At 53.9% G+C, this 16,528-nt stretch overlaps 1 protein-coding gene across 3 annotated transcripts in view; it reads left to right on the top strand.

Annotated features, from left to right (window-relative positions):
* The first annotated feature begins 6,339 nt into the window (after positions 1-6,339).
* The window catches only part of PEMT (phosphatidylethanolamine N-methyltransferase), a 41,890-nt gene continuing 31,701 nt past the window's right edge, over positions 6,340-16,528 (top strand). For 2 of the 3 annotated variants that reach the window (XM_030484460.1, XM_030484461.1), the window contains exons 1-2: positions 6,578-6,766; positions 9,583-9,690. In XM_030484460.1, coding sequence (XP_030340320.1) covers positions 6,659-6,766; positions 9,583-9,690 — 216 coding nt within the window. In that variant the 5' untranslated portion in view covers positions 6,578-6,658. Of the gene's footprint in view, positions 6,508-6,577; positions 6,767-9,582; positions 9,691-16,528 lie in introns of those variants that run through there. The other variant, XM_030484462.1, reaches the window with a different exon arrangement.

Genomic DNA, 16,528 nt, shown 5'->3' with positions numbered 1-16,528 from the left:
CTGCCTTCCTGGGGTCCCCAACCTTCTTCCCATCTTCCTCTTGAGATGCTTCTGCAATGCACCTCATAAACAGCCGTGAAAGCAGATGGGAAAGAAGAGAAGATAAAAATAAACAGCATCAGGAGTGGGTTTGAAGTAAATAACAGCAAAACATCAAAGAGGAGGGAGAGTGATGCTCTCAGGAGGTATTTATAGCCAGCTCTCTGGTTCCTTGGGATAATCGCGTGTGACCCCATGGAAGTTTCTTCCCTGGCCCACACAAGCATGTGTTTGTGCCCGAGACCTACAAGTCAGCCCTTCCCTAGGGTTATCCCGAGTGGTTTAAGCCAGGAGGCAGAGCACATCCCTACAGCTTTTAGAGACTACTCAGGGCAGGGCTGATGCCCCCAGTAGGCTCCAAACCCAGCTCTTTGCATGCTGAGCACTGGGGCCAGGCTCCTGCTGTGGTGGCCATCACACATGGCACGAAGCAGCCCCCATTACCAGGCTTTGCCCCCCACTGAGTCCTCAATGAGGGTTCTTTTCTCTGTGCATCCCTCCCGGGTGTCACATCTGAGAGCAAAGCTGATTGCCTGGGAAGAGACGGAGCGAGGGATGAGCAATGGCCACGGAGGTGATGCTGGGTGCTGTGACTCAGCTCCCTCCATCATCCCTGCTGCGGTGAGCATTAGGAGACTGTCTGGATAGCTCAGCATCCAAATCCTGGCTGCTTGGCTCATTATATATATCTGGAGCAATGCCCCATATTCCTGGGCTGATGATGTGGAGGGAAGTTTTTTTAGAGGCTGGTTCAGCTCCCTGTGCCTTGAACCATATAGGTAAAGGTGCTTTGGGGTGCACAGGGAGGTTTATAGGTGCAGAGAGGACCAGGAGGTACAGGCAGCATTAGGGAAAGCTGCCCAACCTCTTTGGATGGACCCAGGGAGTAATAGAAGTTGTTTCCCACCTCCAGCATGGGACATCTTGTGGCCAGGGGATGTGGTAGCAGTGCCCTTTTCAACTGCCTCCTCCTTTGGGAAGCCTCAGCCTCTCTTAAAGCATCTGTCCCCATGAAAGGTACTTTGGAGGGATTTGAATGGTTCGGGGGATTTAGAGCCTTGGGGGAGAGCAGATTGGCAATAAACCCTTCAGCCAGCTGTGCAGAGTCAGGACCTTTGCAGAAGAGAAAGCCAGAGGGATTTCCACCCCAAAACCTCCTTGTAGAGGGATTTCCACCCTCCTGGAGCCCCAAAACCTCACCCCTCTTTGCAGCATCCCCGAGCTGCCGTGTCAGGCTGCAGTAGCAAGGGCTGCTGCTCACTCTCGCTGCTGGTCTCTAATCAGACATGGGCTTTGCAATTAAGCATCACAGAGTACCCTGGGGACAGAACCTGCTGTTGGAGCCCAGCTCAGACGAGGTCGCGGAGGGAGAGACCTGATTTCCCACTTAGCAGACAGGTCACGAGCGGTGGATTCATTGATCCCAGAAAGCAAAGCCTCTGCTTCATTAGAGACATGCTGGTGATGAACGCAGCCTCAGGGAGCAGCGAAGCTGTTGTGAATCCTTCCCTAAATGTTGTTTCCACTGGGTTGAAAGCACTGATGCTGGGAAGCTCCTCTGACAGCGTGGCTTTGCCTGCTCCTTCCCACAGCATCCATCACACTTGTGGCTCTGGGAATAGGCTGAGGCTGGAGGGGTGCACCTTAGTGCCTCTGTGTCTGTCCCCTCCCGCTGTGGTTCTCCCTACTGATGCATGACAAGGGCACAATGTCCTGGGTTAAAGCAATACAAGCTGTGGCTCTTGCCAGGGCAGAGCACTGGGGCGAGACCACCAATGTGAAGTGCTGGAGGGGTTCCAGAGCCCAGGGTGTTTGCAAGGGGTGTTCATCCATAAGCAAAGCCCTGAAGAGCTGGTTTGGGTGCAGGCAGCACAAAGCAGGGCAGAGAAGAGGCAGCCCCAGGCCATTGGGGCACGCTGTTTGGCAAGAGGCTTGTGCAAGGTCCTGTCCTGAACTAACCTTGTGTACGCAGAATGTTTTGAATGTAAAGGGGGATGTTATTCCCCTTTTCCTGCAGGAAGGACGGATCCTGCCCTGTCCTCTGTCTCTGATTTGCCCTCCTCAGGTCAGCTCTCTCCAGAGGGAGGTTTCCTCACTGCCTCCTGCCAACAGTTACTGGCAATAACTTCTCAATGCCCTTCAGTGCAGCTGCTCAAGGCAGCAGATGGGGATGTGGGTTGTAGCTGTGCCAGGCTGGTTGCTCTGCAAAACCTGCCGCAAGATAAGCTGGGCTTATGCGAGTAGCTCCATCTACACCCAAAGTTCCCATTCCCTCCTGGAAATCATAGAACACTGGGTTGGAAGGGATCTCAGGGATCATATGGTCCAACCTATAGAGATGCTACTGAGATACCCATTGAGATACTGGTGTAGTAACTGTAGCACAGTGGGAAGAGCATCACTAGGGGTGAGCATTGCTCACGAGCTGGAGCGGGGCCCTGTACCATCCCCTTCCCTGCATCACGACTTGGCGCATCATGATAACACCCACAGGCGGAAAAGCAAAGGAAGGACTGCGAGCCTTAGGCGTGGAGATTTTCCTGGAGGTTTTCCTGGCTCTCTGTGTGAGGGGAGACATGGTTTTTAGGGAGGTTTCTGCTCCGTTGAATCACGCTGCGCTCCAGGTTCGGGGCAGGGATGTGTCATCCTGTTCTGGTGGGTGTTAGGGCTTCTTGCTGCTAATCCTTTCAAGAAAGCATCTCCCGTGGGCAAACCTGCCTGGCAGGACACCCCAACGCCAACACAGGCATCCTCTGCTGTCAACAGCAACGAGCTTCCCACACTGTGGCACGTCCCCTTCGCAGGGGCTGTTGTTCAACAACTGCTCTCAGGGCAGGTTTGAGCTCGCAAGCATTTGGCTCTCGTTTCTGGCTCACACTGGTACACGGAGGAGCTGGAAGCAAAGCATCCTCTTCCCAGCCTGGCTCTTGGTTTGGGAGCATCTCAGGTTTTGTTGAATCATAGAACGGTTTGGGTTGGAAAGGACCTTAAGATCATCCAGTTCCAACTCCCTGCCACGGGCAGGGACACCTTCCATTAGACTAGGTTGCTCAAAGCTCCATCCAACCTGGCCTTGAACACTGCCAGGGATGGAGCATTTACTACTTCTCTGGGCAACCTGTTCCAGTGCCTCACCACCCTCACAGTAAAGAACTTCTTCCTTATATCCAATCTGAATGTCCCCTGTTTTATATTCCTTGCTTTCTGCATCCCTGGGCATTTAAGGGAACTCAAGTTGCATCTGGGCATAGAAAGCAGGAAAGGAGCAGCTGCCTCTTTGGATTTACAGGGATCAGCATCCCAAGCGAGTCCCCAGCGTTAAGCAGGGTGTAACTGGGAGCAGAGTCTGACTCACATCCCATATGTTCCCGATCCACCGCGTTCAATCAAGCCTAATAAAATTGATAGGGGAGCATTGAATATCTCATGATTAATTCTTTATGATCTGTAATAGGGGAGCTGTGTGCCAATTACTCGAGTAAATCATTCATCGGAATATAAATAGAGCTAACCTCCAGCACAAACACTAGAGGATTTCCACTAGGATTGCAGGTCTGGATTGCAGCATTGCACCACTGGTGACAACATGTTTATCTCATGGAGGACAGAAGAGTATCTGTGGTTCTGCTGCTCCTGCCCCAGGTTTCAGCTCCGTGCTCCAATGTTATTTGCTTCTCTCTAAGCTTGCATTGCTGCCCTTTACCATGTAATTCCATGTTCCATCCTTGATCTCCATGACCCCTCAGTCCGAGCCCTTGCACGTTTGCAAGGGTTAAACCCACAGGGTTTATTTCAGGGCAGGTTTGGACGTGTGGACCATGACACAGCCCTCAGGGAAGGGGACACATGGGACCTCTGTCGGCAAAGGATGAAGCCGTGGTGGGACCAGGTAGATACAAGCTCAGCTACAAGAAACCAAGACCACAAGCAGAAAGCAGCTCTTGCTGGTGACCCCTGAGGCTTGATGGGGACAACCATAAAGTGGAAGCTGTGGGCGCTTTATATCCCCTTTTTCCCTTTTTCTCAGCAAGAAAACCAGTCCTTTGGTCTAGAAACTTTATTCCTGGGCTTGTAAGAAGAGATGTCCCTCTGTGCTGAAGTTGACCCAGCTGCAGTTTCCCAAACAATATCCTTTTTCTAAGGGAAACCCACCCAACAGCATTCCCTGCCCTAGATTTCCATGTGTGGAGTCCCCTGGGTCTCCTTGTGTTTGAAAATGCAGCTTGCTAACTCGCAGGCAGCGAGCATCCTTCATGGCCTGACACACATACGCACTGCTGAGCAGCACATGATTATAGAATCAGAATGGTTTGGGTTGGAAAGGACCTTAAGATCATCCAGTTCCAACCCCCTGCCATGGGCAGCAGAAGGAATGGTAACTGCACGATCCCTGTTAGCTCCCCACTGCATCCCGTTTCCCAACAGGCAAGCTGGATCCTGGTCCTCACCCCGATAGGGATGCTCATCACCACTGTTACGAATGGCTTCATGTAAGTGCTTTCTGCCCACAGACGCATCTGCAACTCAATATTCATCAGTGACCTCTCGGGGCCATGGTGGGATTTCAAAGGGCGCTGGGAGCTGGGAAGGGACTTGGGAAAGCTGAGGGCAATGCCTTCTTCCTCAGCTCAGTGCTCGGAAACGGAGAGCTGGATAAAAGGCATGACATGGGGAGAAGGGGAGGGATGGGGATACAAAGGAAAATCCAGCCCCACAGAAAGCCCTCTTTGTCTCCTTCATAGCAGTTGGATGTTTCTGAGGCAGGATGGAGACCTGCATGGAGCAAACACTCCCTGTCCTTAGGTGGAAAATGTTTCCTGGATATGGGATTTGGCAGCAGGAATGGTGTGGGTGTGATTCCCTGCCCCAAACACAGCTGAGCTGATGGTAGGGCACTGCAGCACGTGCCTTTATTGGGTGCCCACAATGTGGGGTGACAGATAGATGTGTATGAGACAGCCCAGCTCTGCTGGCCTTGAGCAAGGAGCCAGCTCACCCCTCTCCACCTCCTCACTGTTCATCCCTCCCTCCATCCCTTCGTGTCCCTCATCCAGACCCATTTCTCCTCCCAGCCTGCCACAGCATCCTTGTACTTTCCCTTGCTGCAAGGGAGGAGGTTTCTCCCTGCTAATCCCCTCCCTGGAGGGCCATTTCCTCCTCTCTGAACACATCCATCACTGCTGTCCCCACTGCATTCCCTTCGCCCTCCCCGCTGCCCCAAGCACCCAGCTGGTGGGACTCACAGAACAAACATCCTTCCATCTGCTCCGGCGCCCCAGCCGGGGAGATGACACAGGGATAATTACGCGCTCGGCACAGCAGAATTATCCAGCGTGAGGGAGAAGAGGCCGGAAACAGCTGGAGAGCATCCGTGGGGAACGCTGCTCCCACCCACAGCGCCTGCATCCCAAACCAGTGCTGCAGGTTATAATGGGAATGTGCTCGTTGGGCCCTGGCAGGAAAGGGTCCAGCCCCATATACACACTCCAAGCACAGGACCCTGCAGCGAGTCTGGAGTAAGGAAAGCCGGATTCCCACAGAGCCAAGAGTTATAGCTGGGATGCCCTGGGTCTGTTGAAGTGCATCCTCCAAGGATCCATTTTACCATGGAGGGCTTCATGTGATCCATCACTCACATTTTTAGTGCCAGGGCACAAGCACTAGGACATCCCATCCCTTCCCCACTCCCATGCCACCTCTTCGAGGGACACTTTTCAGCTTATTCATGAGGCTTCCTTCGAATCAAACTCCTTTTTGAACAGACTTTATTTCCCCTCAAAAGAGGGTCTGTAGAAGCAGATGGTCCATGCACAGACCCTCAGAGATCTGCGGGGATGACACTGCCCGACGCCCTAAACACAGGCAGATCCGAACTGCATCCCATGCAGTGCCTCAGCCAGAAACATCCTGGAGAGCATGAAAAAGATAAATTATATTACTACTACTAACAACAGCAATTAAAAAGCCAATACTACACCTGCTGAACGGAGTAACCTGCAATGAACTGCCCTTAAAACACATCCAGACTTTATGGCTTTATGTTTTGGCCTGGAATGACTGATATTGGGCAAGCAATATTAATTTCCACAGCCTGGCCAGTGCTACAAGGCCACTGGAGCTGGTTCCTGGTCCCTGCCCCTGGTGTGAGCGATTAATAGCGGCAGCACAGACAGAGACCAGGCAGGGGGACACAGGCAGGGGTCTCAGGGCCGGGTCTCTGTCCCCCGGCCTGGTCCACCCGCTCCCACCCTCGGCCCCGCGGCCGGCCCCACACCGGCTGCCCGGTGAAGCGAAGCCCGGTCGCCGGGGGGCCCCGTCCCGCCCGCCCCGGGGAGGGCGGTGGGTGGTGGAGGCCGACCCGCGCCGGGCCCGGTTGCTTCACCGGGGCAGGGTCGAAGTCCAGGCGGCGGCAGCGCCCTCCCGCAGCCGGACACAGCCCGCGACGGAGGCGGCCGGGCCCGCGCCGAGGTCAGTGCTTCCCCCGGGCCCCGCAGGCCGCGCGGCCGGCCCCGGCTCCCCCCTCTGCGCCGTTGCCGCGGCTCCGGAGGCGGGACTACGCTTCCCGGCAGCGCCAACGCGCAGGGCTCGGCCGGGAAGGCGGCGGCCGCGGTCCCGCACCATGGCGGGGCGGCCCGGGCCGGGCGCGGGGCGGCGGGCGGCGGCGGGCGGGGGCCGGCCGTTCCCGCGGGAGTGCTGCGAAGGGCTGGGCGGCCTGGAGTACAGCCAGGTAACGGCGGGCGGCACCGGGGCAGGGCCCGGCCCGGCGCGCTGCCGCTCGGCGCAGGGGGGCGGCCCGGGCCCGGTTCCACCCCCCCACCCCTTCCCCGGGCTCTCCCGGTGCCCGCAGGTGCGGCAGGCCCCGGGATGCGCGGTACCCGGTGCCCGAGGTGCGCCCGCCGCAGCACGCTGCCGCCCAAGGCACGACGGCACGTTGCGGCCATGTGGCACGGCCTGCGCTGCACCAACGGGGAGACCATGGGTGCTGCGGCTGCTTGACTGGGTGCCCCTGTGGCTCTCCGTGGGTGCTCATGCGGTTCTCACCCGGGTGCCCATGTGGCTCTGGGTATCCATGTGGCTCTCAGTGGGTGTTCATCTGGCTCTTAGGTGCCCATGTGGCTCTCACCCTGGTGTCCATGAAGCTCTCACCCTGATGTCCATTTGGCTCTCACCCAGTTGCCCATGTGGCTCTCACTGGGAGCCCATGTGCCTCTTGCTGTTACCCATGTGGCTCCCATTGGGTGCCCAAGTGGCTCGCTCTGGATGTGGCTCTCACTGGGTGCCTCTGTGGCTCTTGCCCACTTGCCCATGTGGCTCCCTTCGGGTGCCTGCATGGCTCTTTCTGGATGCAGCTCTCTCCGGGTGCCCATGTGGCTCTCACCCTGTCCCACCCTGAGGCTCTTTCTCGGGCATCCATATGGCTCTTGCCCAGCTGCCCATGTGGCTCTCATTGGGTGCCCATGTGGCTCTTACTTGGATGCCTGTGTGGCTCTTGCCCACTTGCCTTTGAGGCTCTCACTGGGTGCCCATGTAGCTCTCACCCAGTTCCCCCTGTGGCTGTCACTGGGTGCCCATATGGCTCTTACCCGGGTGCCTGTGTTGCTTTCTCTTGGTGCCCATGTGGCTCTTACCAGGTGCCCATGTAGCTCTCCCCCAGTTGCCTTTGAGGCTCTTACTGGGTGCCCATGTAGCTCTCACCCAGTTCCCCCTGTGGCTGTCACTGGGTACCCATGTGGCTCTCACCCAGTTGCCCATGTGGCTCTTACCCATTTATCCCTGTGGCTCTCGCCCAGTTGCCCATGTGGCTCTCACTGGGTGCCCATGTGGCTGTCACCCAGTTGCCCTGTACCTCTTACTCAGATGCCCCTGTGGCTCTCACCCACTTGCCTGTGTGGCTCTCATTAGGTATCTGTGCCACTCTCAACCCTCCCCAGCTTTGGGGTTACAAGCAAGCAGGCAGCATTTGCCATGGTTATCGATCACCCCTCAGGGAGGAGAGGACAAAGTTGAATGTTCTGTACTTGTACGTGGCTGTCCCAGCCACTCGTAGAGAAGACAGCTCATCCTAAGGGGTTCCCCTTTTATCCCTGCAAGCACGCAGCAGGCACAGGCCAATCTGCCTCCCACTGGCAGCAGCGGATTCGGTTGTTGAGGAGAAAAGAAGGTGAGTGTGTTAATGATGTTGCCAGCCAGGAGTTAGTAGGTCAAGAAGCTTTTGTTCTGCCTGTGCTGGCGGTGTTCTCAGTGCTGTACAAAACGAGAGGAAAGAAGTTGTCCTGGTCACAGGGATTACAATTGAAGCAGGACCAGACAGTTCGGCCCCGGCGCCAGCGGCTGTCTGGGTGCCCGGCTGGGTTTGAAAGGATGAGGTCTGATGGCTAAAGGGCTGCTCAGGGGTGAAGGGAAGGGAGGAATAGGGGGAGCTGGGTCAGGATCAGGCTCTAAGGGCTGTTCCCATCATAGAATTGTTCTCAGTGACTGGGCAGGAGGCTGGACATGCCCTGGGACAGCACAGAAACCATTCCCAGATCCTTTACTCTTGGCTATGAGAGGCACCAGGTTTAGCAGCCCCTATCCATGAATCTCGGCTTACTTCAAAGAACCTGTGAGGAGCCAGTGGGAATTTCTCTGTGGGCTGGCGAGGTGGAGCTGATACCTTTTCAAACCTTTCCTGTCCCCTGGCATCCGAGTGACTTGCAAACACAGCTGTATTTGGGAAGCAAAAACCTTCCGCGTCTTGCTGTTGTCATGATTTTGATTCAAGTGAGGGAAGGGCTTGGGCTGGGCTGTTTTGTCTTTTGTTTTCAAAGTTTTGGGGAAAAAAACACAGGAACAAAAAAAGGTGCTGAGTGTTTTTCATCCAAATACCACTGCAGGGAGAGAGAAGCAGCACGGCTTATTGCACCTAAACATGCTCACAATGTCAGGGAGTCCTCCTGGGAAAAATAGCTCTTTCTTAAAAGGAGAAAAGGGGAAAAACTCTGAGCTTCAAGGGCTTTTTGTTGTTGTCATTAAGGAAGACAGGATAGTCTTTTGCAGCTTACACTGCAGATGCATCTCCCTTCACTGTGGAAAGGGTTTGAATTGCTCTTACTTTATGGAAGGCAAGTTTGAGGCTGCCGCAGTTCATTGCTTGAAGTTTCCACGCAAACCAGCATCCCTGGGACACGAATCCATCACTGGGGATGCCAAGGCACTGTGAAATGGTGCTCCCTTTCCTCCTGGAACACACTTGGGTTGGCAGCTGCCCCATAGGGGCTGGTGCTTGTCCCCACAGCACCAGTGTCCTCACAGTGCTCATGTCCTGAGTGCTTCCTAAGAGCCCCACAACCCTGAGGTGTGTGAGGAGGTGGCTTGGAGGAGCCCCCATCCTTCTTCTTGGCTTTGCACCCTGAGCTACACATTGCTTGGGGCTACTGAAAGATTCATCTGCTCTTACAAGGCAGCTGATGCTTCTGGTTTGAGATGAAGTGCCCTCTATTTGGGTGCAACACCCAGTGTCCCCACGGGATCCTACACCCCCAGTAACTGTCTCTCCCTCCCCAGGTGGATGTGACAGCCATGGCACGGCTCTTCGGCTACGTGGATGTGACTGACTCTGCCTTCATTTTGGCCGCCCTCTCCATCGCCTTCAACCCTCTCTTCTGGAACATGGTAAGAGCTGCCTGTGCACTGGCTGCCCTGTTGCTTTTAGCCTTCCTTTGCCAGCTACAGGGGGGTCTCCTTTGGGCCACACTGGGGGAAAAGCCTCTTTTAGGGATGTCTGCTGAGCTGTAGGGTGAGCAGTGCTCAATTATTAGGAGTTAGAAGTGGAGCTGTGCTGCAGAGAGAACTAGGGCTGGAGGTGGCTGTGGTGGATGTCCTGGACGAGGTGAAGGTAGGATTCAGTGCGGAATGCAGAAGGAATCAGGAGCTCAGCTTGGAAGAGGGAGCAGAGGAATCAAACCTGTCTCCTACCACATCTCCCACCCCAGCAGGTCAGTATGGGACTGAGCATAAGTGGCATTAACCACCGGTGAGGAGCTGCAGTGGAGGCGTTCCCCACTGCTTCCCCTTGAAATGTGTTCGTTGTGTGGATGGCAGGAAGCAAAACTAGCCAAAAATTAACCTGAAGCAACTCCCCCTCCATCATGCTGCAAAGAGCTGCAGGGTTGGCAGCACCCTGAGCAGGAGCAGGGATACCTGTGCAGGGTGATGCTCACTGTCTGTATGGGTGCCATAGCGCTTCGGGAGCTGAGACTGGAAGAGTCTCCGCTGCCCTTTCCCACTGGTGTTTTGCTGCTTTCCTGCACGAGCAAGGAATAATCATATCCAGTCCCGTTTTGGAGCGTTGCAGAGCCAAATGGGAAGCCCAGGCTGGCTGCAGCACAAGGGGTTCCCACCCTGCACAGCCAAAGTGGGGATGAAACCTTCTCATGGAAATGGGATGTCATTTCAGCCAACATTCCCAAACCCGCCCACCAAACCCTCTCCGCAGGGATTTTCACCCTGGGGGAAGTCTCCTTAAAAAAGGCCTTATTTTTCCAGAGGGGGAGGATTCAGCTCTCTCTGAGCGCGGGGGCTTTAGAGATTGTCTCACGCTGGGCTTTGGAAAAGCGAGGCTCTCTTGGCTCTGAGTCACTTTGGAAGCCTCCGTCGGAGCTCTTTGTTGCAGCCTCCCTCATTTCTCATGCAAGTCGTTATTAAGAAGTCTCACGGTGTCTGAAATGCGAGCTAGAACATGCCACATTATTTCGACTGCAGAGTCATCATTTAGCATAAAGAATCAATGAGCGAGATTCAGGATGTGGTCTCTGGGGGGAAGAGACTGGCTCCAGCGACAATGCTGCATAAAAGGGAGAGGGAAAAAAAGGCCTTTATTAGCGTCTGCTGCTACGCCTGCGACTCGTGGGATGCCTGCAGCTTGGGAAAGAGCGTGGCTTTTCTGGATCAGGAGTTTGGCTGCTGTTAAAGGACAGGGAGAGCTGATGTAACAGCAGGAAGTTCATTGCTCTGCGTTGCTGTTGTCCCCTTCCAGTGTCTGAAGAGCATTGCCGTTGGCGGCAGGTGGCACTGCAAGCAAGACGTGCAGGGCCTGCGCCTGGGAGCAGAAGGCATCTCTGCATGGGTTTGCAGTGACCAACCCGAGCTGGTGTGGTGGTGGAAGGCTCTGGGGAGGTGAGCGTGGCACTAGATGTTGCCCCGGCTGTAGGGTGGCTCTCACAGTCCATGTGCCTCCATCCATACGCTTGCTCTGCCCCAGGCTCCCCCAAGCATCTCCCTGCAGGCACTGCTGGAAGGCTCTTGCAAGGGGGATGTGGGACATGCAGCACTAAGCAAGCCCCTGCTATTGAGTGCATTTAGCAGCAGTGGCCACAGCCATCCTTGGATTTTCCCTGACCTGCTTCCTTTACGTCCTCCACCATCCTTTTTTCCATGTGGTCAGTGTCCCCTGCCTGTACCCAGCCAGCAGCTCTTCTTTTTCTACATCCCTGCACAGGCTCCCTTTGTCTTTTGCTATTTGAGTTCCTTCCCAGCAGCTAAGATCGCTTCTGCATCCGAATTACTTTGGGCTTGCAAAGGCTTTAGTGCAAAGACTGGATTTCTGTACAGTGCCAAGCACTCTCTGCTCTCAGTGCTTTATAAGTAATATGGGATCCTGGTCAAAAACCCCTCCTGAGCGTGAAATTCCTGATTTGGGTAGAAATTGGGTGGGGATGCATTGGTTTAGTTCAGTGTCTTAATTCCCCATTTCTGCTGAACTCCGGCCAGACCTGCCTCTTGCAAAGTTTGGTGCCGGGTTGTCCTTGCTGTGCAGAGCCTCTGAATAAATATGTGGGGGGAAAACCCTGGCTCCATGTGGTGCTTGGCTGATGGAGAGGCTCATCTTGAGGCCTTGAGCATCCCGAGGTGTTTGCCCTGCTAAGAACCAGGCATTTTTCTTTGGGATAAAACCTTCAGGGTTTGGGGATGAAGCACAAACTCCAGAGGCTGTAGGGGAGCATGGCTCCAGAGAAGATCTCGATGCTTATTGAGTCGATTTATGTACTTCTGTTAAGAGAGCAATTTAGAGGACCAGAGCCTAAGTGGGGCACTTTGCAGGACTCCAGCCGGGCTGGATGCTCCCTCCTCTTCTCCACAGGGGAGAAAAGCCCTCCAAAAAGGCCTCAGGACTCCAATTCCCACCCTCCTCCCTGCAGCCATGTCCCGATGGGTACCATGAATGTCACTCCATGGTCACCCTCTGCATTTCCCCACCAAACCCAGGGCTCTCCCCCCCTCTTCTGCTTCCACCCCTCTGTGCCAATTAAAATCCTGCCCGTCCATAGGTGGCTCCCAGGTTATGCTGTGCATGGCACAGCTTGGATTTGTTCCTCTGCTCTGTTTTTGTCCTTGTTTTCTTTTCCCCTCTCTCCTCCTCATGCTGTCTGTGCTTTCCCACCCGCCGTAGCTGTTATGAAAGGAGCTGCTGGGAGCCGTCATCCCGCATCAGGCAGGGTGCAAGTGAGGTCCTAAAAGGCAGGAGCAGAGCTGTTTTGGGGATGAAATCACTTCAAATCCCCCAAAGATGTTCAGTGCACTGGGAGACCTGAGCTGTGGGGCTATAGTAGGTGCATTGCTGGAGCTGTGCTGTAAAACATTAATGAGGTCAAGGCAACAGAAACTATAATAAATCCCATCTGTGTTTGGAAAGCCGCAGAACGATGGGAGAAACTTCCCATCCCTTGGTAACTAAGGAAGGCATTAAATAACAGCTCCTTGGGGACAAACATTTTGAAGCCAGGAGAGGCAGATAACCTGCATGTGGGAGGCTTTAAAGAGCTCGCTGAGCCGTGGCCCATGGGGAGTTTCTAGGAAGCTGGAAGGTTTCTGACCCTCTCCATAGCAAACAGGCAAGTGGCAGAGCCATGAGGCAGGTAGGCTGACGTCTGCCACCACACGAGTGACTTTCAAGTGGGAAGCGCATCCATCAGCAGTCCTTTTCTTGGATTGAGCCTCTTAAAAACTCATGTCTGGCGTCACGGACTGATTTAGAAATGGCACATCTTTAGCTTGCTCCTCCCCTCACCTCCAATGACCCTCTGAGACACCCATCTTCTCACAGAGCAAAACCTCAGATGTCACAGTTAGGAAAAGGCTGAGCATAATTTAGCATGATCTTAAAGAAAACAGGCCCCCATCAGACAAACGTGCTTTTATTCTTCAAGGTTGCAGCTTCTCCTGTTGAGGGTAACAAAATCTCTGTTCAAGACTTCTGTCAAGTGTTTAAACTGCATGAGGTTTTGATTGCAGGAGCAGTTGCGCAGGGACCTGGGCTGACAGCGCCTGGCTCCTGATGGATGTGTATCTCTTGGTTCATTTCTTTTTAATTTCCCATCCTTTTCTCCTTCTTTGGAGACTGGAGGAATCTGCCAAGTGGATAAGAAGTGTTTGTGCTGGCAGGAGGGGGATGTTTGCAGCCTGATTTCATCTACCTCTGACCACTTCTTGCTAAACTCGGAGGAAGGTGCCTGGCCCCAAACCTCCCCACGTCGTTGGGAAGGGGCCAGGAGCTTGGATCTGTGAGGATTCAGACCTCAGCAAACCTTTTGGGGACAGGAGAAACATGCCTGATGCTGGGGGATTTCAGCAGCTCTTGCTGTCTGTCTTACAGAAGGGAAGGATTGAGAGGTGGGTTGATGGTGATGTGTTAGCACCTGGCTGGGGAAAGGGAATTGCAGGGTGTGAAATGGCTGTGCAAGGGCTGGTTAGCTGAAGTTTATGGGGTTGGGAGATGAACGAGTTGGAGTGATAGAATGGTCTTTTCTGGCCTTCACATTCTGCAAACCTCAAGGGTTTTGTGGGCTCTGCAGAAAAACAGCCCTCAGCCATCTTTTGGAAACTGCTTTTAGACCCCATCGCAGAAGCCCCGGCACAGTGACAATGATTATCTGCTTATAAGACATGCTAGATCAATAGCGGGGCTTCAAGCTACGCTGCAAGGCAATTGACTGCAGAAAGCACTTCTTTATTGGGGTAAAGCTGGGCTTGCAGTGAGGCTTGGATTCGCTCTTACATCTCCGGTCTTAAAATGTCACCACCAGCTCTGATGCCTTTCATCCTTTGTGCAGGGAGAGGACGCACATTATTCGTAATTGGGCTCTCTACCAGGCAGCAATCGCCGTTTTCATTCCCTACAATGCCTGAGAAAGAGCAAGGATTTGCTTGCTTGCTTTTTTTTTTCCCTCCCCAAACAGCATTTAGTGGCAATTTAATTCCGAGTGACTTGGTAATACTTCTCACTCAGGCAAGCGAGGGCTTTGCACTGATGCTGTAATGCATGTGGTGAGCGGATGGACAGCATCGATTCTCCAGCCGTCTCGTAACACAGTGAGTCCTGGCTGGGTGTATAACACTGTGCCTGTTTGGCTCCTAAATTTAGCTGTTCCAGCATGTCGGCACCGCTGCGAGCCACATAACAGACACCAAAACTGGGTCGCATCCTCCAGCCTGCTGGCTGGAGTGACACAATTAGGAGCGCCATCACCTTGAGGAAGAACCACATCCTTCATCCCAGCGCCGCTTCCCTGCAGCCTCCCAGCTAGGGGTGGTGGTGTTTGCATCTAAATCCTCTTTTAAGAAGCCGTGCAATGTCTTCTTATGATGTCCTTGCAGGCTGAGCTGCAAGTGGTGAGGGGAAACATGGAGCTCGGCCTGGCCGAGCTGAGGTGCTTCATCTATGTGTTGAGCCTGGCACGGTCTCAGCCTTCAGGGCTGCAAGAGAGTGGTGATAATCTTTGAGCAGCTGCCCAGCTACCACGCATGTCTCTAAACCAAGGTCAGAAGCTGCCTCTTCCCTCACAGTCCCCTATAGATCATGGTCAAGCTGACCCCAAAACAGCCTCCTTTTTTTTCTAAGCTTCTGTAGAATGTTTTTCTAGAAACCCAGAGCGTTTGTTGTATAAACTGGACTTTCTTGTTTGGTGGTTTAAAAATAAACCGTGGGCTGCTGGCAGCCCTGCTGGAGTAAGTCAGAACACGCACAAAAGGTGAAAAAAAGATAGATTTAAGCCAAGACTCTTGTTTTCATACGCATGAGAGGATTAACTATATACCTTAGAAGCTGGGAAGAGGGCCTTTCCTCTCTGTCCCACTCCATCCCTATTGTGCCATGCTGCTGAAAGATGTTAGTGTGGGAAATGGCAAGTCTATAACCACCTCCATCGCATGGAACAGGCAAAAAGTGCTGCTGGAGGCAAAATAGAAAGTAGTAGGATCCAGGCTGGGAGGCGTGGAAGACAGCAGCTCCTCCCGCATGGCCTTAAGCTTTGGCATGGTTTGTGTGTAGCCCTGGGGCTGGGAGCTGCTGGAGCAGGGAACCCCATCACCTCCCCTGGGATATCTCTATCCGGGGGCTGGACAGGGGCTTCCAGGTTGCGTGCCTGCCTGCAGACATGAGCTGGGTGTTTTCCGTCTGTGCCGTGGCACAGACGTTTAGCAGAAGCCTGTCCAGTTCCCAGAAGGATGTGATCTCCCAAAATAGGCTGCTTTGATGAAGAAATGCAGACAGACGCAGTCTGCTGGGTGCTCTTGGGAGGTTCTTTCCCTAAGACCCACTGCCCACCTTCCATCATGATGCAAATCCATCTCCTGGAGACTCACAGTGGGGAGGGAGGCATTGGGGTTTCATTCTGGGGGTGCTGGATCTGGCTGAGGCACACTGGTGGCACACAGGGATGGTATCCTAAAGAAAATCCTTCCTCATTTCCTCTTGTTTTCTCCCTCCTGGGTGAACTGCAAGGGCACACTTATTCCAATTGCTCCCATGGCAAGAGTAAATGGATAGTAAAGTGAATTAGTAAATCAGTAGAGCAATCCCCTCCTTCTCTTTTCCACCTATATTGTGTTCCCAATGAGACGAGGGGCTGGAAATGGTACTTGGCAGAAGCATCCCACATCCCTGCTCTCTTGAGTGTGAAACCAGATCGCTCAGCAGCCTCATCAGAGCAATGCTTGGTGGACACTGGTTCCTGGTAGATATTAGGAGCCTTATCTCAGTTAAAGCAAACAAGTATCTACACTGCCCCCAAGGGTTGCCTGCCCTATTCAGCTCCCTTGCATTCCCCTTTCTAATGGCAAAGCTTTTAAACCCCTGTACACCAGCCTGGGGAGGAAGTTGGTTTTTGGAAGCTGGTGCTGATGTATTACGTTGATGGAGGACATGGTCTGTGGACATCAAGCTTGCCTGGGCAGTAGCCTTGGTTGATCCATTGCAGAGGGATGGGAGCAGCAGTGGACTGGCTATTCGGAGCAAGGGGCTTTGATTTCAGAGGGGAAAGGAGGAGCGGGATGAAGCAGCCCTACCCAGCAAGCCACTGCCTGATTTTCCTTTTCCCTGCCAAGCCATCTAAACCTCTGTGCTGGCTCATGTGCAGGGAAGGAGCAGCAACTCCCTTAGAAAATTCCAGAAAAGATGGAAGCTCCAGACTTGTTACCCTGCAAGTGGCTTCATCACATTCCCCCCTGATCTCCC

Source organism: Strigops habroptila, chromosome 4, assembly GCF_004027225.2.
Source record: "Strigops habroptila isolate Jane chromosome 4, bStrHab1.2.pri, whole genome shotgun sequence".
NCBI classification, from domain to species: Eukaryota; Metazoa; Chordata; class Aves; order Psittaciformes; family Psittacidae; genus Strigops; species Strigops habroptila.
This window is presented reverse-complemented; position numbering and strand designations above follow the sequence as displayed.